This window comes from Bos mutus, chromosome X, assembly GCF_027580195.1.
Source record: "Bos mutus isolate GX-2022 chromosome X, NWIPB_WYAK_1.1, whole genome shotgun sequence".
Taxonomy (NCBI): domain Eukaryota; kingdom Metazoa; phylum Chordata; class Mammalia; order Artiodactyla; family Bovidae; genus Bos; species Bos mutus.
Window position 1 is genome coordinate 80,892,227 of NC_091646.1, and position 25,486 is coordinate 80,917,712.

Below are 25,486 nucleotides of genomic sequence, written 5' to 3' on the forward strand. Positions count from 1 at the left end.
CTCAGCTACCAGTTAATTTGAAGTACAGCTCTAGCATCTTTGTTGATCTCCTTTTCTGAGTTCTTATTTTCTAGTTCAATTTTTCTTCTTTCCTTATCTGTGTTATTAGAGTAAGCCACCTGAAATCCTTTGTGACTCAGGCAGGTATAAATAACTAATGGGTGTAAACAGTTGAATGAATGGAAGACTGGCGAGGCTGGACTAGTGATGGTGGGATTTGAAGGAGACTAGAGGGTGGTGCAGGCTGGGGCAAGTGAGAAGGCATCTGTAAAGGATGATTGTGATACTGTGAGGAGTCGAGGGGTTAGTTAGGAATCAGTCTTTCACTCTCCTGTCTTGCTTCTGCTCTAGAAAGAAGCATAGATTTTGGAGAATAAGACCTCACATCACCTTGAATCATCAACCTCCCCCCTTTGTATGGATTGTGTGGGAGACTGGGGTCCAAAGAAAGAAGAGGGACTTGTTTTTTAAAATTAAATCAAAGCAGTACATATACACAGTTGTAAAATTATATTTATTTATTCACGGCTGTGCCGGGTCTTCATTGCTTTGTAGGCTTTTCTCTAGTTGAGGCAAGTGGGGGACTAGTTGTGGTGCGCAGGTTTCTTACTGCAGTGGCTTCTCTTGTTGTGGAGCGCAGGCTCTAGGGCTTCAGTAGTTGCCGCACATGGGCTCAGTAGTTCTGGCCCACGGGTTTAGTTGCCCTACAGCATGTGGAATCTGCCCAGATCAGGGATCGAACCCGTGTCTCCTGTATTGGTAGAGGGATTCTTTACCACTGAGCCATCAGAGAAGCCCCATATACATAATTTTTAAAGGGCAGATAGTACAGAAGGACATATATAGTAAAAAACCAATGTCTCTCTGTCCCCCACTTCCCAACCTCCTGAGTAGAAGTGTTAGTCACTCAGTCATGTCCAACTCTTTGTGACCCCGTGGACTATAGGCCTCCAGGCTCCTCTGTCCATGGAATTCTCCAGGCAAGAATACTGGAGTGGGTTGCCATTCCCTTCTCCAGAGGATCTTCCTGACCCAGGGACTGAACCCAGGTCTCTTGCATTGCAGGCAGATTCTTTACTGTCGAGTCACCAAGGACCCAACCCCCAGAGGTGACCACTTCTACCATTCAGGTTTTCTGGTGGTAACTTCCTATCTCTAAATAAACATGCTTTGATGCTAATTTCTTCATTTATCAACTTTAAACATCATACATCATCTACTGACTTCTTCCTTGGATGACATCACTGACTCGATGGACATGAGTTTGAGGAAGCTCTGGGAGTTGGTGATGGACAGGGAAGTCTGGTGTGCTGCATTCCATGGGGTCGCAAAGAGTTGGATGTGACTGAACTACTATGACAAGTGAGAATTTAGCTTATTTACAACACATGACTTTTTCTCCCCCTCCCAAACTTTAATAGTCATATTACTATTTTGTCCTCTATTAGTTACCTTTGTAACTTTATTAGGTACAATTTAGACTAATTTCTTGTTCCATCATTTTGCCACAGTATCTCTTGACCACTCAGTTTATAAGATAGAGCTATTAGTGCCCCATTCTTCCCTCCATCTCTCCACTATCTTTCCACCTCCCACTTTCTGTATTCTGCACTTTCACATCCAGCAAGATTGATTACATTTGCATTCTGTTCTTTAACAGTAATTATGTCTTCAGTGCTTTTCTGGACAAATGAACTTTAAAAGTTGACCACCAATACACTGTTTATGTGATTATGACTATGTCATATTATTCATTGCAGGGTCAAATAGTGTGCTATAATTACACCTCATTTCTCATGGGTCCACTGCTCCAACTTCTGTACTCCTAGGAAAAGTTTCCTAGCATCAAGATCAAATGAATTTTCCTTTCTTATGCTCTATGAATTGCTCGAAGTCATGCCACTTTTTACTTTGTTTCATATCTGGACTGGGATTTTCCACCTTATAAATCTATTTATTTATATGCTTACTTAAACTTACTGTTGTGTGGGGTTCCTTGAAACCACACGATAATCATAGCACATCTTCTGTGGACATTTTACTTGCAGATTTTTTAGGAGGATTTTTTTAAACTTCTTACTGAAATATAAAATGCATACAGAAAAGTGCTCATATGACAAATGAATAGCTTGGTCCGTTTTTTACAAGCCAAGCCAATGTAACCAACACTCAGCTCAAGGTCTGTTTTTCATTCACGCTACCCAGTATGCAGTGAGCCCTTTCAACTTGCTGCACCTTGTCTTTTCTTACATGATTTATTTGGTAGTTTTCTCCCCTTTGTTTTCTCCATTTCTCTTTCTGGAGTGTCTGTTAGTTGGATGTTGAACTTCCTGGATTGATCTTGTAGGCTGCTTACCTTTTCTCTCATAGTTTCTCTTTTATAGTTTGCAAATGAGTTGATACAAAGCTGAGTGAGATGTCTGTATATCCAACTGGCTTGTTCACTCCCCGACCTTATTTTAGGTGAGCCACCAGGAGCTGACAGTTGTAATGGGTGACCCCCAAATGCCAGAATGAAAAGCACTTTATTCTGGGAGCAACAGCATGCCACTAGGTGCCCTAAGTAATACCACAGAGTCTAATTCCTTTAACCAGGAGTTCTCTGATATTTTGCCTAGGGATGAATGCCAGGCAGCTTGTGTTTTGGATCTGGGAGTTGGGGGGAGGGCATGGGGGAGGATTTCATGTACTTACCTTCAGTTTATGCCCCCGTTTTCAGCCCCCAGTCACGCCTACTCTCCTTCATACCTACCATCTTCAAGCTTGGATTCTCTCTGGGCCTCTGCTGGCCTGATTGGCTCCCTCTCCAGCTGCAAGCCCCTGAGTGGTGTTGCTGGCTCTCCTTCAACTGTAAACACTCTTTGTTTTGTGCTCCCAGAAATTTATTGAAATCCCTCACCTATTGATATCACCTTCTTCCATCCTCTTCACTGTTACAATTTCATACCTTATTTTATTCCTTCTCATTCTTTTTAGCAGGGTCCTGACAGAAGAAAGAGATAAATATTTATGCTTTTGAGGTCCAAACTAAGGCTAATGCGACTTTTAAAAATGGTTGTTTTGCTTTCTCAATCCAGATTGAGATGGAAAATAATTAGTCAACCCCCAAAATACCCAACTCTGTAGGCCTCATTTTGGCATGTGTTGCCTCTGGCTCTAGACCTGTCATGAGCATTCCTGTGGCAGTCTCCTGAGCTCCTTTTCCTGAACCTCTGCCATCTAGACCTTGCAGTCAAGAAAGCCCTCCACCGAGGGGCTGGAGACGTGGGTTCTGACCCCCACCCTGCCACTGCCTCCCTCTGAACCCCCAGGCCTGTCCCTCCATCTCTCAGGATGCCCTCACTGTGACTTGAGAGGGTCTGAGTCTGCTGTGAGCTGTGCTTTGGCAGGATTGGGTGGGTGCTTGGAGAACAGCCTGGCCTCCTTTGCTTAGGCAGTGGGAGCAGGTGGGCCAGTGATAGGCCCCAAATGCACAGGAGGGGGCTTTGAGGCTGAGCTGAGGCTTCTGCAATAGCAGGCTGCTCTCGCTGCTCTCCCTTCCGCCCACTTTCTCTCCCATCATGGCTGAACCTCCGTCCTTCTGCCTCCAGCAGAGGGAAGGAAGAAGGGAGGGCTGGAGAGCCAGTTTCATTTTCGTTCTCTCTCTCTTTTTGTCATAGTGCTAAGCTGCTTTGGGCTGCAGTACCTGTGCCTAACCCCACCTTCCCTTTTGGGTGCCCCCTTCCATCCTTGAAGTATTGTCTCTTTCAGAAGCACCCCCTGAATGCTTATGGTGTGGAGGGGGTATCAGAGCCAGCTGAGGGAGAGAGGCCAAGCTGGGGGAAACGAAGTGCTACCTAGCTCTGGCATGACAGAAGGAAGCCACAGCTGTAGCAATGAAAAGCACTGGTTTTGGAATCAGACAAACATAGACTTGAATCCCGACTCCGCTACTTATTATTATTTGTGTGACTCTAGGTAAATCACATTACTGCTCTGAGCCCAGTTTTCACACCTATACAATCAGAAGAATAATAATGAACTTGCACAGCTGTTATGAAGATAACACAAGTCCTGGACCATTATAGGTGCTTAATAATCACTTTATCATTTTTGCATTATTAGAAGGCAGAAATACTAAAGACCAAATAAAGCCTGCTTCAATGATTGAAAGGAGAGGGAGGTTAGAAAGCAGCATTTGCCCTTGTCACTCCTTAGGCCGAGCCCCAGGGCCTCCCCTGCAATTATACAATGAAGTTCACACTCTTGTTCAGTGCTGTTTTTGTTGTAGTTTCTGCCTGTCTTTTTTTCTTTAAAATAAAAAATGTAAAGCGATAATTGCCTCTTTATTTTCTGAAGAAGAAATTTGAAAAGGGATAGGCAAATATTTCCTTTGAAGTACATAGCGATCTTCATCATCATCATTGTCATTCCAGGACTTTTCAGTGAGTAGTGGTAACAAATGACTAGAGGAAGAGTAATCATCAACAGAAAGATAACTGGCAACTGAAACCACCATGGCTTTCATTTTGTTTCCCCACCACCATTTTGGCCTGTGGATCACGTGGATCCATTCAGTGTCATGTGGATCTGTTGCTAAACATGTTATCCAACAAGGTTTCTGATTTGTCCTGAGGTTCATCTAATTGTTATTCTCTTTAATTAATCTTATAAGATTTTCTTGCATATCACTATTACCTCCTCCATATGACTTCTGTCCTTGCCTATTTGTCTTTTCTAGGTCTGATTCCTGGAGAAGGCAATGGCAACCCACTCCAGTACTCTTGCCTGGAAAATCCCATGGACAGAGGGGCCTGGTGGGCTGCAGTCCATGGGGTCGCTAGGAGTCGGACATGACTGAGCGACTTCACTTTGTTTTTTCACTTTCATGCATTGAAGAAGGCAATGGCAACCCACTCCGGTATTCTTGCCTGGAGAATCCCAGGGACGGGGGAGCCTGGTGGGCTGCCGTCTATGGGGTCGCACAGGGTCGGGCACGACTGACGCGACTTAGCAGCAGCAGCAGCAGGTCTGACTCCTGGCTCAGATTGCCCTTTAGAAAGGAGTCTTCCCTCCACCTGAACTATCTTTCAAAACGTTTTAACTTTGGCCTTCCACATCATCATGATTTAGATGTCAGTCGAACTTGGAAGGCATCTTTGCCTCTCCGCTAGTGCTTTTCTACTTCCTGGCTGTCACAAGTTGGTTTTCACACCACTTGTGGTCTAGGAAAGCTCTCACGTGCTCCTTTGGGTCAGGCCACAGTCCCACTCATCTTTGTAACCACTCTGTTCCCTTCCTCACCCTGCATTGAAACTGTACAGAACTGTCTAGGATACCCTTGGCAAAGTGGACGGCTTTGTGGTTCCATGCCTGTATTCTGGCTGTTCTCTTGGCTGAGAATACCTTATACCCCTGTCTACATGGTGGATATCTACTCGACTGTTGAGGAACATCTTCACTCTCTCACTGTTTCAGGCACTTGGAAACAGTGAACAAAACAGATTTCTGCCCTGCGGAGCTCACGTTCTAGTGTGTGAATATAGGGGGTGGAGACAGAAAAGAAACAGACAAGAAGATACAAAACATGTCAAATAGTGGTAAGTGCTATGGAGAAAAATAAAGCTGGTCAGGAGGATGGGGGTGCAGAAGGCCCAGTCAGCCCTACCGTAGCCAATCTTTGTGTACCCATTATTAAGCAGCCTTTTCTTATTTGAGCATTTTCTGATGTTATTATGTATTCATTACAACCGCAATCCTTCCAACAACTTTATCAGTACTGTTATTATCTTTATCATATTGGTAAACAAACTGTGTCTTAGAGATGTAAATCATATAGTTAGGAGGGGCAGAGCTAGGATTCAAACCTTGACCTGTCTGACCACAAAACCTGTACTCATAACCTCTAAGCCATTGTGCCCCCAGTAAGCCTTGCAACAACTCTCTGGGATTGGAATTAGTATACCTATTTTACAGTTGAGGAAGCTGAGGTTCAGAGAGGGGAGGTTCACCCATGGTTTACAGCAAATAAATAGATTTGAACCCAGATCTGTCTAAGACTCAAAGCTAGGCCCTTCTGCCAACGTTGAGGCCTAGGGACCTATGGACTTGCCTGCTTTTATGTTTATGTGGCCCATACAAGGTACCAGTTGAGGTCATTGGCCCTTTCCCCTTCTCTCACCACCTGTAGCTCAAATGGAACCTTGAGATGTATATGGATATCCCAGCCCACATACAAGCCCTGACTATTTTCCTTTCCCATTGGCCACCCTAGCAGATGGACCTGGATAACAAGATCACACAATTCCTGCAAGTCAGCTCAAAAAATATAGACAGGGAATTCTGGATTCTGAGTACCTGAGTGAAGTCTAGAAGGGAAAAGGCCAGAGATCCTAATGGGCATATTCCCTTGCCCCACAGACCGTTGACCTCACAGGAAGGGGCCTTTAAAGTGTGCTATCCAGTGTAGGAGCGTCTGTTTCCCAGTACAGCTTATGATATTGCAATTTTTAATAAGCTGAACTCCATGATCCTCCTCCTTTGGCTTCCTGAACTAGGTCCTGCTTTGCAGTGGGGGCAGGGACTGGGCCTTCTGTGTCTCTGGTCAGTGAAGGCCAAAGCCTTCCTGGGTCCTCTTCACAATATTTTATTCATGAGTACTTCAGGATTCTTATCTTCATTTCTTAGGACATTTTAAAAAATTATACATTTAATATATTCTTCCATTTGAAAATTTAGAAAAGTAGAGGAGAAAAACATTATCCATAATTACAACACACAGAAGCAGCTACTCTGGACATTTGATGTATTTCCTTTATTCTCTGAATTCTTTTCATATGGTTGAAATAATACAGCAGGTGCAATTTTTTCTTGCTTTGTTCATTTGAACATTTCCCCATGTAATTGCATATTCTTTAGAAGCATCATTTTTAATGGCAACTGATATACCATAATGTACTTAACCATCCTCTCAATGTAGGGCATAGACACTGGGCCTGTTTTTTTCACTGGTTTAAATCATACTGCAGTAGGCATCTTTGCACATAACAGCTTTTAGGGAACTTAGAGCTTTTAGGGAACTGGTCTTGTATAGGAACAATTGTGTTCAGCTTATTTCCCTTTCTAGATGGTCCCTCTGGCTAGGTCTGATTCATACTTATAGTCATTCATTTATTCATTCATTCCATCCCCACATATTTACTGTGTACCCCTGTAGATCAGACCCTGGGAACTGGGGCACAGGCATGACTAAGACACGGCCCAGACTGCCAGGAGATCCTAGTATACAGGGAGAGCCAGGCTTGGAAATGGACACTTTCAAAATAGTTCGATCAGGGCTGTGATAGAGGCAAGAAAAGGATCCTGTGGGAGAACAGAGGAGGGGTTCCTCATCCAGGAGGGGATATTAAGATAAGCTTCCTGGAGAAGGTCTTGCCTAAATGAGTCACGGAGGATGAATAAGAGTTGGCTGGAATAAGAAGGGGAACTTCCTGTTAAATACAACAAGTTGAATAAACTTATTTATCTCTGCTGCTTTCACAAATTCCACTGAAATATGAGTAAAGGAATAAAAAAGGTAGAAACATGAGGTCTGGGATGCTAACCAGAAGTAAACTATTCCATGCAGAGAGCCTGAGAAATGCTTGGGGATCAGAGGTCCCATGAAGCATGGAGAGTAGGATGAGGCACAGAACCAAAAACAGGGAGAATATTGAAGGGCTGTGAACAGACCATGTTGGCTCTTCCCCAACCCCATTCAGTCAGGGACGCCCCCACTGGCTCCATCTCTGCAGATGGAGGGTGATTCTTTGGCAAAATTGAAGTTATGAGCCTCTGGGGGTGAAACAGGGCTGCAAGCAAAGTGACCTGCACCCCCAAAACAGTGGAACCCCAACCTCCTTCCACTTACCTACTTCAGGACACCAAAGTCGGGAGCACACAAGAGAAAAGGATTCTTCTCTGGGGAAACTGAAAGACCCCAGACAAAGGCCTCTTAAAGATGATATTTGGGAGTCTTCCATCCAAAGAATAGGCTCTTAGTCCATTAACACTCTAGTGAAGCCCATCACCTGGCCAGCTCCACCTACACACAGAGATTGTTAGTGTCATGGGAACCGATCACCAGGACTCACCAGCTCAGGACCCTTAAAATAGGTATATTTCATTTTATGTAAATTAAACCTTAATGTAACTGACATTAAAAAAAAAAGGCTTAGGTAGCCAGAGATGATCGGGTAGTGCAAAGCTATTTGAGGAAGACCATCAACCTGCAAGAATGACCCAAAAAGTAAACAAGCCAAAAAAACTTGGAGCAGAGGTAATGAAGGGAGGAGAAGATACCTGGGAAATTTAAGATAATGAGAGCCAACTCAAAATTTCAGCCGAAGGATTAGAAAATAAAAGTTGAGGAAGTATCCTAGGAAGCAGAAAAACAGGATGAAGAGATGGACAACAGAAAAGATGAGAGCATGGAAGGATCAGCTGAGGAACTCCAACATCCAACAATAAGAGTTCTGGAAATAGAGTATGGAGGAAACAGCAGGAAGGAAAGGATCAAAGAACATGTCTCAGAACCAAAGGAATGAAAATCCCACCGAGTAACCAGCAAAATAAATGATAAAAAGACCCCCACCAAGGTACAGCACTGCACAATTTTGGAATAGCAGAATAAAGAGAAGATTCTGAAAGTTTCCAAGGGACTCCAAGCATCCCTTGGACAGCAAGGAGATCAAACCAGTCAATCCTAAAGGAAATCAACCCTGAATATTAATTGGAAGGACTGAAGCTGAAGCTCCAATACTTTGGCCACCTGATGCAAAGAGCCAACTCATTGGAATAGACCCTGATGCTGGGAAAGATTGAGGGCAAAAGGAGAAAGGGGCAGCAGAGGATGAGATGGTTGGATGATGTCACCAACTCAATGGACGTGAGTTTGAGCTAACTCCAGGAGATAGTGAAGGACAGGGAAGCCTGGCATGCTGCAGCCCATGGGGTCACAAAGATTCCGACACAACTAAGCAACTGAACAGCAATAGCAACTAAAAGCTTCCAGAGAGAAAACATATCATGTACTAAGGATCAGGAAAAAGAATGGTATTGGACTTCTCAATAGCAGCACTGGAAGCTGGGAGACAATGGAGCAACATTCTCAAAATTCTGAAGGACCATAATTTCCAACCTAGAAACCTGTACGGAGTTGAATTATCAATCAAGGGTGAGAGCATAATAAAGACATTTTCAGACAGGAGATCTAAAGATTTTATGTCCTAGGTCTCCTTTCTCAGGAAGCACTGGAGAATGTGCTCCAGCAAAATGCAAGCATAAACTCAGAAAAAAAAGGCCAAGAAATTGAGGAAGCAGAAAATTAACACAGAAGAGAATTGAAGGGAATCCCAAAGTGATGGAGGAGATCTTAGTGCAACTTTGTGCAGGCCTGGAGGGCAACCAGTCTGGATTGCAGTGAGGACGATGTCTCAAAGGAAAAAAAAAGTCTGATGGATTATGGGATGTGTCAGATTGCATTGAGAGGAGAAATGCACTTCTCACAGAGTTTGGGGAGAATTGATCATACAACTGAAGAAAACTGGGCTTCCCAGGTGGCCCTAGTGGTAAAGAACCCGCCTGCCAATGTAGGAGACGTAAGAGACTCGGGTTCAATCCCTGGGTTGGGAAGATCCCCTGGAGGAGGGCATGTCAACCCACTGCAGTATTCTTGCCTGGAGAATCCAATGGACAGAGGATCCTGGCAGTCAATGGTCCATGGGGTCGCAAAGAGTCAGACGTGACTGAAGCAACTTAGCACACATGCATGATTTGTGCTTGAGAGATGTTCCTTTGGCAGCCAGCGAGAGAAGGTTGTTGTCCATTGAAGAGACTTGCAGTTAGACAAGTTGATGTTTGGGAGATGAGGTCTCTGGCTGTGCCAAGCCGGGTTCTTAGCTTTTAAAGATGCTTCTCTGGACCAGGGCACACCCCTTTCTCCTCAGGATGCTTCTGGGAAGAGTCCTGTACACAGTAGCTCTTCAAGTCTCCTTTAAAAATATGTACCTTCTCTTTGTGTCCAATCTCCTTTCTGTTGGACAACTGATCTTGTAGACATGTTGCCCAAATGCTGTTAAGAAACCGTCTCTCTTTTTCAGGTAACTGCATATCTCGTTTCTGATGCATTTCTCATAGCTCTCAGAGGACAGCCTTGTTTATGTAATCGTGGGTTGTTGGGAGAGAGGCACCTTATTTCTTCCCCAGGTACTTTTTATAGATGACTTGGAGGAGCAAGATGAGAGGCAGGGGATCCAAGAGGCGAGAGCAGAAACCCCAGTATGGCATTTCAAAGGCTTATATTTTTTTCAGTTATTCTGCTCTGCTGTCCCTATACATCCCCCAAAGGTTCAAGATTATCAGTATTTTGCCATTTATTCTCCCATCTGCCAGATTGCCCCTTGTACCTGGAAGCAGCAATGTCAAAATCCTTGGTCTCACTACATGCCTGAGTTTTAGGTTTAGTAGGGATTCCCTGGTGGCTCAGATGGTAAAAAGTCTGCCTGTAATGTGGGAGACCTGGGTTTGATCTCTGGGTCTGGAAGATCCCCTGGAGAAGGAAATGGCAACCCACTCCAGTATTCTTGCCTGGAAAATCCCATGGATGGAGGAGCCTGGCAGGCTACAGTCCATGGGGTCTCAAAGAATCAGACACAACTGAGCAACTTCACTTTCTTAGGTCCAAAAAGTATGGTCACTATACTCATAGACTTCAGTCAGTTACTGTTTATTGAGCATCACTCTTGAGGATGGGAGTTAGTATAGCCAAGCCTTTTGAGAACTCTGGGGTCCAGGCCAGGCCCCCCTACTTGTGTGCTATGGGGCAACTCATTTCAACTTCTGTGAGTCTCAGTTTCATCATCTTAAAAGTGGATGAGTAATTCCCACTTTGCAGGATCAAAGGAGGTCATGTGTCAAGAGAGCCCGCCACCTTGCCTGGTACATAGTAGGTGCCCAGTGATTGTTCACGTGTCAGTGCAGATGACTATATATGTGGCTTATGCCCTAAAGTAGATCGAGGCAGGGGGCCAGTCTGTGAGCAACTCGAGGGCTTGTATTCCTGACTTGGGGCCTGGTATATAGTAGATTGAATACATGTGTGCTGGAGATTTTGGGGTGGAGTGGCGAGGAGACCAGCCTGCCCAGAGTAGAGTGTTCGTGTTAGGGAGAGACACTGAGGGGCTTAGCCTCCATTCTGTCGACAGTTGGGGAGTCATTGAATTAAGCCCATCCAATCTGGTACCTGCAAATGATTGAGCCAGGCCTCAGAAGCAATCTTGTTGTGGCAGGGTGAGATGGAAGTTTTAATAAATGTGAAAAGGTGCTCCATGGCCCTAATCCTCTGTCCCTTTAGGGGGCTGCAGAGGCTAAAGATTGGACCTACTGTTGTCTACTGTGCCAGGCTGAACCTCACAGCCACCCCACCCTCCTGCCCCCCTCCCTTCCCCTGTCATGTCATTTTACAAGTGAGAAAGCTGAGGCGGGACATCGGACAGTGCCTTCCCCGGGATTATATGGCTAGTAAGTAGCAGAACTGGAAGCACTGGCCTCACCCACTGTCTGTGCTCCTGCAACCAGATGCTTGCCTGCCCTACCTGGCCCGTGGGTGCTCCATTCACTCTTCCAGCAGATACTCACGCTGAGCCCATCTCCCTTCCCCGCGTGTCCCTCTCACTTTGCACTCAGCATAGATGGCTCTCCCCTGACTCAGGTCCTCACTCAGGTTGCTTCTTGCTTTCGGTTCTCTCACCTGAGGACAGAGCCTGTGATGTGTTCATCTCTGTCTCCTCCGAAGTGGGGGTGGGGGTGGGGAGGGAGGGGAGAAAAGGAGGAAGAGGACAGAAAGGGGACAAGGAAGTCACTTCACACACTCTCCCCACTTCTTCCTAGCACCCTGGTTCTTCTTCCTCCTCCTCCCCAGCCCTAATGGCAGCCCCAGTGTCCCTCCCCTACACACACACACAGTCTTTTAGGGAGGAGTAGCCGGAGGGGTGTGGTTCCGATTTCGCTCATTCTCTCAGTCCCCTCAGAGCTGTGTCCCCAATGCTATTCTCTTCTCTTGTCCTTCCTTTGCCTCTGAGGGGGCCTCACAATGAAGAAGGCAGACCAGTGTAGTAGAAAGGAGCCCAGCAGCTGACTCACTCACCCTCTCAGCCTCATTTTCTTCATCCGGAAAATAAGCAGGTTGGACCAGGCAATTGGCAAAGCCTTTTCTGTGTTGTTAATAATACCTGGCATTTGTCTGCTGGGTTCCAAAGGGCTTAATCATCCTACCAGCCCTGCGGGGATTGGCTCGTGTTATAAGTGGGGAGACTGAGGCTCAGATTCCAAGCAAAGAGGTGATTTGTCCAGGTCACAGGGCTGGTAAGTGGCAGAGCCAGTATCTGAGGCTCCATCTCTCTGGATTTAAACCTCAGACTCTGCCCCTGCCCGCAGCCACTCCAAGGAGGGCTCCTCACCATGACCCAGTAGCTAGAACATTGTTGGTCCCTGGCACTTCCTTGACCTCAGCTCCAACCACTCTTCCCCTCACTCACTCCACCCTTGCCACACTTTCCTCCTCCTTATCCCAACAACTGGCCAGCCCCTCCTCCATCTCATGGCCTCTGCACTGGCTATTCTCTCTGCATGAAATGCCCACCCCTCATTTTCATGATGCGTAAAAGGTGTCAAGGCCACTGTGTAGAGCAGAGGGAGGAAAGGAGTAGAGCATATACTGACTGTTGTTGGTTTTTTTTCTGTGTTTCTCTTTCAGATCTGATGGTGAGAATTCCAGAACAGTCAGGTCAGTACCTCCTTTCTTTAGCAGTAGTTGGGAGATGGGGCAGGGACTGGGGTGGGGGCAGGGACTGGGGTGGGGGCCTCTGGTTTGTCATTTTGGGATCCATGGGAAGGGTGGGGGCCAACTCCAGGGGTTTTGTCCCATTAGTATTAGGGGTGGGGATGGAATGGAGTGGGAGGGCCAGGGTGAATGTGGCAAGCATGGGGAGGGGGTTGAAAACTCTTCCTTAGTCTTTCTGACCCTCACTGACTTGGGGGCTTGGCTGAACACTGGAGCGGCCCATGTGGGAAAGCTGGACCAGGAACCTTCTCCCTCTCTCCTCCCAGGAGAAGGGGACACAAGGGAAATGGAGCTTCCCTTGTCTGGCGTTCGTGCTGCACCCTGGCCTGCACTAGCCCTGAGTAGTGGGGTTTGGATAGACTTTTTGATGTGACACAATCTAGACATGAGAAATATACCTTATGGTAACCAGTGGATTTTTTTTTTTTTTTTTTTTGCATGCTTGGTGAAAAAGGCTTACAAGCATCACTGAGTTTTCAGGGTGTGATCAATCTGCCATTTGAGGAGGTGGGGGTCAAACTGGGATAGAGACAAGAACTATTAGTACATTTCCCAGGCCTTAACCCATCAGAAGCTTCATGAAAACACAAGTGTCAAGGATAGGGACCATGTGGGAATGATAGGGGACTCAGGATACGGCCCAGTTAGGCAGCATCCAGGCCAAGGGTGGGCCTCTGAAAGGAGATGGATCCCAGCAGCAGAGGCATCAGATGGGTCACTCAGTTCCAGTCAGGGCTGCAACTAACATACACAGCACCTATGTGAAGAGTAGAATCCACTGAGTGGATCAGTTGGAGGAATGTTCCCTTTCCACTGGGCTCCTGCAGCCCCTCACCAGGGTTCCTGGCTCAGTGAGCAGAGCACAGGTTGAATTTCAGCCCCAACTCATGCCCTCTTGGTTGTAAAGCCTTGTGCAAGGCACAGCTTGTCCAACCATATGCAGCAGCCCAGGTCCTGGCATCCAGGCAGTGGATATGGGAGAGGCAGAGGATCCCAGCATTCAAACGGAGGTGCATTAATGAGACACGCTGTGTCCTAGCATCCCAGGCAGGGGGTACGGGATGAGCACACTGGTGCCCTGTGCCAAGGTACGAGCTGTGGGATGGGAGCACACTTGGGCCAACAGGAAAGTGGGAAGCGTGATCGATACAGTCAGGGCCAGTGTCTAGGCAAGGGGTATATGATGAGACACAATTAGTCCCAGCCTGCAGCCAAAGAATATGGCCTGAGTACAACCTGTCCTAGCATTTAGGAAGGCACTGGTCTAGCAAAGAACACTGATTCCAGTGCCCCACTGTGGGTTTGGAAGAAGACAACTTGGGCTGACTCTGAGCACAGGCCCCTAGGCAGCCCCATTGATATGCCTGCGACTTGTCAAGGAACCTGATGGAAGGCGTCTCTAGCTCTTCCCAGCACGGGTGTTCCAAGGACCTATAGCTCAGGGCATTTAATAGCATAATCATATATCATATGATAGTGTACGTTGGCCCTTTACGACTCACAGAAGTTGTCAGGGGCTTTCTTTCGTTTGATCCTCCCAGCGACACTGTAAGTGGAAGCTGGGTTGGCCTTATCATCATTCTTTTACAGTTGAGGAAACTGAGGCTCAGGCTGGTTATAGGTTTTGCCCACAGCCATGCAGCTAATTTATGGCTGAGCCACCACAGCAGGAGCTCTCAACAGCCTTGCAGATAATAGCCATCTCATCCTCATCCTAGTATTAGTAGTCATAACAGCTATCATTTGCTCCTCACCTACTAAGAACTCTGAACATGATCTTATTCAATGCTCACAACAGTCCCATTAGGCATGGATTGTTACAGATGAAGAAAACGAGGTTCCCCAGATGGTCAGCGCCTTACCCAAGGAAATAAGAGCAATGGGGCGGGGCAGCATCACTCTGACTCACACTCTGGGCTGTCTGCTTCCAAAGCTGGCATTTGTTTTACTAAGATGTGCTTCCCGACATCCACACTGGACCTACAGTCAAGGAGACTACAGGGACCTTGAGGACTCAGCAACTGTGGAAGCAAGGCTTAAACTTGGACTGTGGAAGGGGCTGGCCTAAAATAGCACTCATGGGGCAAAATCTTGTAAACACGGTGGGAAGATCCTTTAACTTGGAACCTGGGCTGGCTGGGGTCATCTGAGGATGCTCTCAGGCCCCATGTGTAAATTCTTGAGCTCACTTCAGTTAGGCATCAGGGAAAGCTTCCTGGAGAAGGCAGTGTCTGAGCTGGGTCATAGAGGACTGACACACGGATTTGGTGTAAGGAGGGCATCCTTGGAAAAGAAACCAGCAGGCATCAGAGGGGAGGGGGGATAGGTGGGGGCAGTTGGTCAGACTAAAACAGATCTGGGCAGGAAAGGAGATGTTAAAAGCTCCTTAACAAAGGACTAGTTTGGTTGGGGCTGGGTCACAGACACCTTCTTTCATCAGTGAGAGCCAGGGGAGGTTAGAGGAGGGAGGCTGGGATCTGCAACATAAGGGCAGCAACTGGATCTGGGCAAAGGGTTCCATTTATGGCCAGGTCACCTTCTAGTTATGTGACTTTAAACAGGTCTATTTCCCCCCAGGAGCCCCAGGGTCCTTCCTCATCTAATAAACATTGTGTATGTGGAGGGGAAACGTTAGGAGGGTAGAAGAAAAACATCAAGTAAAGGAGTTAGACCTTGGCTGTTGTGAAAGTGAAACAAGAAGGAGTGAGTAGGGTCAGTGGGTTGAAAACCCACTATGGCAAGGCCCCAGGCATGAGGGCTTTCAAGTATGGGGTGCCAGAGGAAGTGTGGAGTCTAATTAGAGCTGAACAGCTGGTGTTGTGAGAGGGCTGTGGGCAGAAGAAGGTGCCTGGACTTCCTGTGGATCCATGAGAAGTTGTCAGACCTAGAGATACCTTAAATCCAGGTCCAGAAAGGGATGGACAATGGCTCAAGGTCACACACTAGTGCTCAGCAGAGCCTGCCTCCTAGCTATGTGTTGTTTGCAGTCACTTACAGCTTCTCTGATCCTTACTTTCCTCATCTGTAAAATGAGGTCAATAATTCTGACTTCTTTGGGTTAATGAGAGAACTTAAAACAATGCTCAGCATAAAATGGTAGTACAACACATTGTAGTGCCCTTAGCCAAGGCCTAACCCAATCCGTTGTCATTTATGGGATATTCAAGCTTGAGAAATGTGGAGCACAGAACTTGAAAACAGAGGGGCAGGGGGAGCTGATACCCCTGCTACCCAGAAGGGGAGGGAGCCCAGGCCTAGAGGCACTGCCACTGCAGTGAGGGTGAAGCTGGAACTTGGGGGCCCTGGGCACCAGGCTGGGGTTGCCAGGCAAGCAAGGATGAGAGCCAGAGGAGGTGGCCTGTTGCTAGGGAAGGAGGGAGCGGGTGGGGGAGCTGTTGACACCCGCAGAGCCAGGGACGTCCCCATGGCAACGGAGCCACTGCTGTTGGGAGGAGAAGTGGGAGGAGGAGCCAGCGCTGGCTCTGTTCCCAGAGGAGGCCTCCCACTCTGGGCCTCAGTGCCCCCATCTATCCAACCGGAGCTTGGATTAGATAATTTCTAAAGATTCTTCCTTGTTTTGACCTCCTGGCAATCTGGGGTGGCTGAGACCTCACAGACCTTCCATGGCTCCCCCACATGCCCAAGACACCACCAGACACCAGAGCTGCCCCGGCTGCTTCCAAATCTTCCCTCCATGCGGCCTCCTGTTCAGTGCAGCCTGGTCGCTGGCCCCGCCCAGCTCTTTGTTGATACCACTTCCTTTGCCTGGAACCTTGTCACTTACCGCCTGCTCAGTGCTCTCAGGTTCCGGTGGGCCCAACTCCAGCCCTGTGCACTCTGGTGAGCCTTCCCTGGCTGCCCTAGCCTGCCCAGACTGCTTCCTCCCTCCTGGGCTCCTTTGGCCCTACAGGTCTATGTTTCTCCTGCTCTCCTTAGTAATTTGCTGCTGCATTGCATCGAGCTACTTCTGAGAGCTTGGGCTCCCCTTGACAGATTCAGATCTTTTCTGTAAATTTATGGTGTCATATTGCAAATCCCCATTTTATATATGAGCCAGTGCTCTGAGAACTCATGTGGTTTGTCTGAGCTCCCCAGGTCCTGTGTGGTGGAGCCAGGCTTGGAACTTAGCTCTGTGTAATTGCTGCTGCCCTAGGCCCAAGGTAGGTTATGATTTATCAGCTGCAGCAGTGCTTACTGGTGATAGGTAAAGTCCATATATGCTGGCCACCATGCTGGGCACTTCACCTGTGTTTTCTCATTTCATCTTCACAATAATCCTATAGAGTATATATTTTAGTCACTTTACAGGTGAGAAAACTAAGGTTTAGAAAGTTAAAATAATCTATCCCCCGCATAGAACTCAAATACAAATTCAGAGTTGTGGTCACCAAGCTATACCAGAGTTAACCCAGTTGTATTCCAGAAGCACGTACAGAGCATTCCCTATGTACCAGTCTTGTGTTGGGTGATCCATGGTGGAGATGGAAGTGGGCTACAGACACAGATGAGCCAGCTCTGGCAAGCTAAAATGGGAGTTTGTTGATGAGAAGCCAGTTCTAAGGACAAGAGGCTGGACGAGGTAGCACTTGACTCTGATAGTGGGATGAAGGAAGAGGGTAGGGGTGGGGAGGGAGATGGGTAATTTTCCCAAAGAACGTACCTTTTCCCAGGAAGCTCACAAGGAGAAGGAAGAGGTAACGGGGTTCTCCCTCTCCTTCCTGTTTATGTTCCCCTGCCCCCTCTTGGCCCAGCCCCAGGAAGTGGGTGACCCCTAAGCTGGCTGCATGCCTGGTTGGCACCAAAATAAACTTGCCTTCTCTCTCTTCCCCTCCCCTTGTCTCCGTCCCCTCTGTCCTGGCTTTAATTAGCAGCCCTGGGGATGAGTCACTTGGCAGCTGGGGATGGAGGCTGCTGAGAGCCCAGTTGAGCCTGAGTTCCTGGCCCTCACCTCGCAAGCAGCACTGCTGTGTTCTTGGTGTGGCTCCACGTCTGTGCGGGTGTGAGGAGTACAGGGACAGTGCTGCGTGCTGGCCAGCGTCCTTGCTTAGCAGGCTGTCTGTATAGAAACAGATCTGGTTGCTGCTGTATTTGTCTCAGTGTCCACTGAATGTTGATGTGTGTGTGTGCAGCTGTAGGACATATTTGTGGTCGCAAGCGTCAGGAAATGAGGGAGCATTTGGGTGAACAAACACAAACGCTTTGTAATTGTATTCACCCCTCCCTACCTAAGTGTTCTTTATGCGTTTTTGCTTATGCAAGCCCTGCACTTATATCCCCGATTTTCCCTTGTCTTAGTCTGGGTACACTTTGTTGCAGGGAACTGAAACCCACTCAGACATGCTCAAGAATAAAGGGTGGGGAGGGGGGAGACTGTTGTGAGACTACATCTCACAGAATCTAAGAGCAGTAAATGACATATAGCCAGGCCTCATGCCAACTGGAAATGGGACCAAGAAGTCAAGGAGCAAGACTGCCCCCCACCCCAGCCCCCTCTCTCTCTGCATCTCCCTAGCCCGTGCCTGTCTCTCTCCATCTTTCATGACTTGCCTGGTCCTTGTCATCTTTTTGTCACTGACTTCTCTCTCTGGAGTGCCTTCCTCTGCTCTCAGGTGGGCTGATGTGGCCATCAACCTTGAAGTTATATGACCTTCTAGCTCTGGGGCGCACCCCCAGGTGACTGCAGCATTTTTGTCCATCCTATGGTAAATTGAGGCAACAAGGGGTTGTAGGTGGGAATGGATTCTCCTAGAGGTGGGTGAGTGTGTGCCCGTACGTGCTCAGTTGTGTCCAACTCTTTGCAACCCCACGGACTGTAGCCCGCCAGGCTCCTCTGTCCATGGGATTTTACAGGCAGGAGTACTGGAGTGGATTGCTATTCTCTTCTCCTGGGGATCTTCCTGACCCAGGGATCAAACCTGAATTTCCCGTGTCTCCTGCATTGACAGGCAGATTCTTTACCACTGAGCCACTTGGGAAGCCCAGGAGTGGGTAAAGGTAGAGGTCAAATACTAAGGACTTGGTGTTTCTTCTATAGTCCCACAGCTTTTATGTGTTCACAAGCGAGGTCAGAGCCTGGGGAGCAATCTACTCAGAGGCCCACTATTGTCAGCTTGCTCATCCATCAAGGTTGTGGTTCATACTCTAATGCAAGTCGACCTTTGCTCACTATGCTTTCAAGTTCCACGTTCTTGAATCACAACATGCTATTTTATCTAAAAATTTCCTCTTATTTTGTGCCAAAACAGCTTTTAAGTGTATGATGGGTATTACCATCACTCCCAGTGTAAGGTGATTTTCATAGCCTCAGAACAACGGGCATAATACCACTCATGATACAACTATTCTCAAGTTCTTCGTTGTATCAGGAATTTTCACATTTTGTTAGTACAGCGACTGAATTTATAGTTATCTCAAGTATATAACTACAAGCATACATTATCAATATTATCAGCTTGACGCTTGAGCTTACTTTTCCATTAATACAAACCCTGCTGTTTTTACATTAATTACAGAGGGAATTAATGACCCCTTAGACAGGTTTTCATCTATGAGTAAGGAGTTTGGAACCAGCTGTGTGCATAATGACTGTTCTCCAGAAGCAGGCACAATTCCCATGACTCTGACCTCGGCCCTGGCCTCCCATCCTCTGGCTGAGACTGGCGGCTGCCCCCTACTTCCTTGGGGAGTGCCCATTTCAGGTCTGGCACATATCAGTTGCTCTTGTTATTTTTTAATAAAAATGATAGTTTTCTTATTGTTAAAGCTATCTTCCACACATAGATGGTAAACCTGAGTGGGAGAGATCATCCCAGGCTCAGGACAAAGCCTCTTTCAACCTAACAAATGCTTTGATTTAGAAAATATGTACTATGTATCAGGCACTGTTAGGTAGCATTCCACACACCTTTATCTTTAATCTTCCTGGCAGCTCTGCCAAGTAGGGGTGATTAGATCCACTTTACAGAGGGGTGAAACCAAAATCTTAAGAGGTAAGATGATTTGCCCGAGGTCATCCATCCATCTACCTATCCATCCATCCATCCTTTTAGTCATTCATTCACTCAAAGATAATTCTTGAGTACCTACAACATGCTAGTTTAGTTTCGCATACAACATGTGTGAAACTAAATGCGGTTGATACAGTGATGAATAGTAGAATCCTGCTGTGAGGAAACTCACCCTCTGGTAGGAAAACAGAGAAGGAAACAGACAATTAACAGAGGAAGTATAGGGTGCTGTGGAAGACCCTCAGAAGTATACCCAACCCAGCCTGAGGGTCAAGGAGTCTTCTCCAAACTGACCTCTAAACTGAGACTTGGTGGATGAGTTGAAGTTAGCCTGGTTTTTCCAGTAGTCATGTATGGATGTGAGAGTTGGACTATAAAGACAGCTGAGTGCCGAAGAATTGATGCTTTCAAACTATGGTGTTGGAGAAGACTCTTGAGAGTCCCTTGGACTTCAAGGAGATCAAACCAGTCAATCTTAAAGGAAATCAACCCTGAATATTCATTGGAAGGACTGATGCTGAAGCTCCAATACTTTGTCCACCTGCTGTGAAGAACTAACTCATTGGAAAAGACCCTGATGCTGGAAAAGATTGAAGGCAGGAGGAAAAGGGGATGACAAAGGATAAGATGGTTGGATGGCATCACCAACTCGATGGACATGAGTTTGATCAGGCCCCAGGAGTTGGTGATTGACAGGGAGGCCTGGCTTACTGCAGTCCATGGGGTCTCAGAGTTGGACACAACTGAGCGACTGAACTGGTGAGGGATGGAGGTGGGGTGAGGTAAAGTGGAGCATTTTGCAGGCAGAGCCAAAAAGTGTGCCAGGGCTGTGGGAGCAGCATTTGGTACCTGCATTTGTGAAGAACTATAGCTGTATCTGTGGAATTCCCAGGTGGCTCAAGTGGTAAAGAATCTACCTGCCAATGCAGGTGACGCAGGCTCGATTCGATTCCTGAGTCAGGAAGATGCTCTGGAGGAGAAAATGGCAACCCACTCAAGTACTCTCGCCTGGGAAGTCCCATGGGCAGAGGAGCCTGGAGGCTTACAGTCTCTGAGGTCACAGAGAATTGGACATGACTTAGCAACTGAGCACATAGCTGAATCTGGAGTGGGATGGGGCTATCATGAGAAATAGTTTGAAAAGGGGTAGGTAGAAGGTATATTGGGAGACTGGGGCCTGGACCCTTGTCAGTCAGACCCAGAGCCAAGGAGCTGCAGGACCCAGGAGTAGAGTTTCCATGATTCCCTGCCTGCCTCTTCCCAGCACCAGCCTGGGTGGGCCTGGCCAGTGCCAGCAGCAGGCCAGGATTCCAGTGGCCACAGTGCCCTCTAGTGTCCAACAGCCTGTCTTGCAGTTTCCACCGCAGTGTGGTTTGTCTGGCTCCCAATACCAGCTGACCTTTGTGACTAGGTGCCCTGTGCCGGATGCTGGGAACACTGGAATGAATAAGACATGGCCCCTGTCCCCACCAAGCTCTTGGCCAGAAGGGGAAACAGCATGTGAACAGACAGCGCTGGAGAAACGCAGGGTGGGAAGGACGCGGGGGAGTCAGGTTCCCAGAGGGCACCACTTCCGAGCAGACTCCATCTCTCACGAGGTGGAGAGATGGCAGTGGGAGCAGGGTGGTGGGGAAGAGTCTTCTGAGCAGAGGCAAAGGTGAGGACAGAGAGCAGAGTGTGGCAGACAATTGCAGGCACTTTTGTCTGGGTGGAGCACAGGTTGAAGATATGAGGGGAGGCTGAGACCACCTGGAGGTCGGGGGCGGGGAAAGGTCACAGAAGGTTCTGGGATGCCCGACAGGCAGTTAGTGAATGGAATCATAAAAGGAGCTTCCCTGCCCTTTTGGGATCACAGACCCACCCATCTGAGGATCTGATAAAAACAATGTTCTCCCAAGAAATGCACTCATACTCATGTTTTTCATACAACTTAAGGGACTTCAGAGACACTCTGCACTCCAGGCCTATCCACAAACCACAGGCTTCGAAATTCCTCTTAGTATAAATACTAAAACCTTATCACGGCTTCTGGACTCTGCGTGATTGGGCCCCCCGCCTATATCCCTAATCTCCCCTTTGCTTTTTTCCAGTCAACCATGTTGGCCTTGAAGTTCCTGGAAATACCACCTCAGATCCTTTGCCCAGGTTGTTTCCTCTTCCTGGAACGCTCTCCCCTGCTACCTCCAATTTTGCCCAGTTTAATTCCAGTAGTGGTTGAATAATGTCTGTCTCCTCTCACTTGGATATGAGCTCCATGAGATCAGGACATTGACTGCCCTTAGTCACTGCCATATCCGTTCCCCTGCCAGTGCCCTGTGGTTGGGTTAGGCTCCTCACCCTTAATTCGTTCCCTTCAACCCCTAGAGGATTATCACATGAGTTGCACCAACAGGCTCAGATATGTCTGAATTCTAAGAGTGGCCCAAATGGAAAGATATCTTCCTAGAAATCTTCCCCTGCCTGAAACAAACAGGTTTCCCAAGAGCCTCCCCTACCTCCCTGGCAGAAGGACCATGGTCTCTCAGGCTCCAACTGAGACTTTTCAGCATGTGCCTATCTGTATCATTGAAACTTCACAAAAACCTGTGAGAGAGGAGTTGCCACTCAACCTTTTACAGATGAACAAACCGAGCCTCAAAGGGGTTACCCAGTGGAAAAGTAGTAGAGCCAGGATTTGTACCCAGCTCTGCCAGGCACCAAAGTGTAAGCTCTTTGCCTCACCAGAGAGGGGAAGGGGCTTGCCCAAGGTCACACAGCATCAGCCTTAGGGCCAGAACTAGAATTTATGTTTCTTGACTTCTGCCAGGCCAAGATGAATGTTTGGGCCACAGGAGCCACTTTTAAGACAGTAACTGAAAATGGGCACAAGGTGTGACTGCCACAGGGCCAAGGGAGTTGCTGAGGGAGAGAGAGAGAAAAAAAAAGCAGGGGCTGAGACCAAGCCTAAGGACCATGGGGCTTTAGGGGGTGGGCTGAGGAAGAAGAGGCCACGAAAGGCCCACGGATGCCAACTTTGTGGTGGTCCGGAGGGCCAATCTCTCTCAGCAGCTTTGGCTTTCTTGAGAGGAACCAGCTGCCCCAGCAGGAAGGCAGGAAGACTGGCCTGTGGCCTGTCAGCTCCTATTCCTTCTAGATCACTGGCCCCCTGGCCCCTCCCAGGGCCGCCTTCTGCTCAGAACAGCCAGGGGCCTGGGCTCTGGGGCTATGAAAGGACAGGAGCCCTCTGAGCTGGATCTGGGATACTCTTCAGGAACCTCACACCCTTCAAATCCTCCAAATTCTCTCCTTTCTCTAGCCCCCACATAAGGAGGAGAGAGAGGTTACTGCGGTAGGTGGGTGGGGAGTCAGGCTACCTGGATTCTAGTCTCACAGGCAGTATGAACTTTAGTAAGACTCTTCCCTTCTCCAGGCCTCAATTTCCCCCTCTGTAAAGTCAGGAGGGGCAATTTCCTTAGAACAGCCTCTAGATTGTGAATGGCATTTCTTCTGATTTTTGCTTTTCTGTTCAGGGAGCATTTCTCTTGGCCAATCCAGAAAACAATGCAGAAGAGAGTGAGAGCTTATTGCAATGGTCAAGAATATTGGCTAGGGCCTCATCTTGATTTCCCAAAATGGGTGATTTGAATTTTACTTGATCTGGAACATCCTAGCATAACCATCACACGGAGTCTCTTTAAATCTGTGGAAGATGAGAATGTTTGTGAAAAGCTTCTATGGAAAGGTTTCTGTATTTACAGGGCAACCATATGGCCAAGGGGATGGAGTCCTGATTTGGGAATGGCGAACACAGATCCTGACCTTGGGGTTCCGCTACTTACTAGCTCTATTACCTGTGCCGAGTTACTTATATGTTTCTGCGTCTCATTCTTGACAGGGTGCTTGGGGAGATTGCAACAGAGGTGCATGTAGTGAGACCAGCCTGAGGTTTGGCCCAGGGGAGTCTCTTCAAGCTCTCAAAGCTGCTTCCTCTTACTAGGAGTTCCCAGCCCTCCTGGGGGAGCAGGGGAAGGAGCAAAGTTTCCAGTTGCAGTCTGGCCCCGAGCCCAGCCGGCCTGGCCCCGCCTCCTTGGTTCCTCCTTCTAGGGAAGGGCTGGGGAGGAGGGGGTGGTGACACAGTGGAGGCACCGCCCTGGCCAGGGGGCCTGCCCTCGGGACAGGTCCAGACCCATGGAGCCCCCCGGGAGGAGTAGCAGGTAGGAACCTGACCCCCAGCCTCAGCCCTGCAGCCTGACCCCCTCCCTTTCTGCCCAGGCCTGGACCTGGGTCCCTGGGCTGCTGATTCAGCAGCCTCCTGGCTTCCTGGTTCCTGGCTCCCCTCTTGGACTCTTGGAGGCCTTTGGCTTGGGGGAAGGAGGCAGCTCGAGTGAGCCCAGGGGCATTTGGGTGCCCAGCTCTGTGAGGACCCTGGAGCCCTGAGCAGCACAGTCTGTGACCCAGGAGGGGTGTGATTGGTGGCTGCCCGGGTGCCTAGCCTGGCGCTGTGGGGCTGTCTGTAGCAGCTGAGACTCTGATACCAACATTCCAGCAGCCTGTGGGTCTCTGAGTCTCAGGTTTAATGAATCAAGGACTTGGGCCGGTAACTGGCACCTAAATGGTCCTTGAGAAACAGTCATTCTGCTGCTGATGATTATTCCAGAGTCTCTGATAAGAAGAGTATCAGATTCCAGGATTCTGTGTAAGGTTCTAAGATTTAGGCATCCTCTAATTTGCAGCAAGCAAGATAGTGGGCAGCTGGCCTGGCCTGCAGCTGCATCTCCTGGCCTTTACTTGGGCTCTTGAATGGCCAGGCCCTGACCAAAACCAGCCTTCAGGGGCTCGTGGGGGACAGGGGCTGGCTGACTGGGGACTCACTCCCAGCATCTGCCCCGCACTGGGGAGGCCAGGGACTGGGCCTTTGGCCTCACTACCCTGCTGTCTCTCCTCCTCCTTCCCATTCTCTGGACTTTTCATCTTGGGAAGCAGGAGGCAGAGGGGCCTTTGGACCCCGCTCTAGGGGTGGGGGACAGCGCTGGGGGGTGGGGCTTGGGCCCTGCCCCAGGCTGGGGGTGCAGCACTGGCCTTGGAAGCAAAGAACCCCCTGTCCCCGGGCTCGCTGGGCCCCATCCTCCCACTCAGTCCTATCCTGTCACCAGGACCACTGAGACCTTGTCAGCTCTCCTCCGCCCTCACCTCTCCTGTCCTGTGCTCTGGCACTCTGCCTCTCCCCCCGTCTTCTTTCTGTGTCTTTTGTCTCGCCCTTTCACTGTCTTCCTCCTCTGTCTCTCTCCTTCTCTGTCTCACCCTTTTCTTGTCTCTTTCAGTTTCTCTCTGTCTCTTTCCCTCTCCTCCTCCAGTGTCTCCCACACCCTCCCCCACCCTGCCCCAGCCTGGGTTCTTCACCCTCTGTGGACCCAGAGCCTCTTTTCTCCCCATCCTTCCCTCCCTTCTTGTGAGGGGTCTTCTATAAGGGGGAACAACCCCCTCCCCACACACCTTTTCCCTTTCTCTTTCATCCACCCGTCCCCCTCCCCTCTTCCATCCCCGTGTAGCATCTGGTGTGAGGAGGGCCCCCTCCCCTTTCCCTACTGTGGTGTCCCAGTGTCTCCGTGGCCGAGGTCCCCACGGAGTCACCTGGAACACA

The 25,486-nt window shown here is 48.5% G+C and overlaps 1 protein-coding gene and 1 long non-coding RNA gene across 2 annotated transcripts in view; one reads left to right on the forward strand and one right to left on the reverse strand.

Moving 5' to 3' along the window:
• IQSEC2 (IQ motif and Sec7 domain ArfGEF 2) overlaps positions 1–25,486 on the forward strand; it is a 76,879-nt gene that overhangs the window by 10,409 nt on the left and 40,984 nt on the right. The window contains 1 exon segment of the mRNA XM_070366657.1: positions 12,773–12,802. Coding sequence (XP_070222758.1) covers positions 12,773–12,802 — 30 coding nt within the window.
• The window catches only part of LOC138986514 (uncharacterized), a 37,949-nt gene continuing 12,971 nt past the window's right edge, over positions 509–25,486 (reverse strand). Inside the window, exons 3-4 of the long non-coding RNA XR_011463332.1 lie at positions 1,981–2,983; positions 509–751 (exon numbers count right to left, since the gene is read on the reverse strand). This is a non-coding gene — a long non-coding RNA (uncharacterized lncRNA). The remainder of the gene's footprint in view (positions 752–1,980; positions 2,984–25,486) is intronic.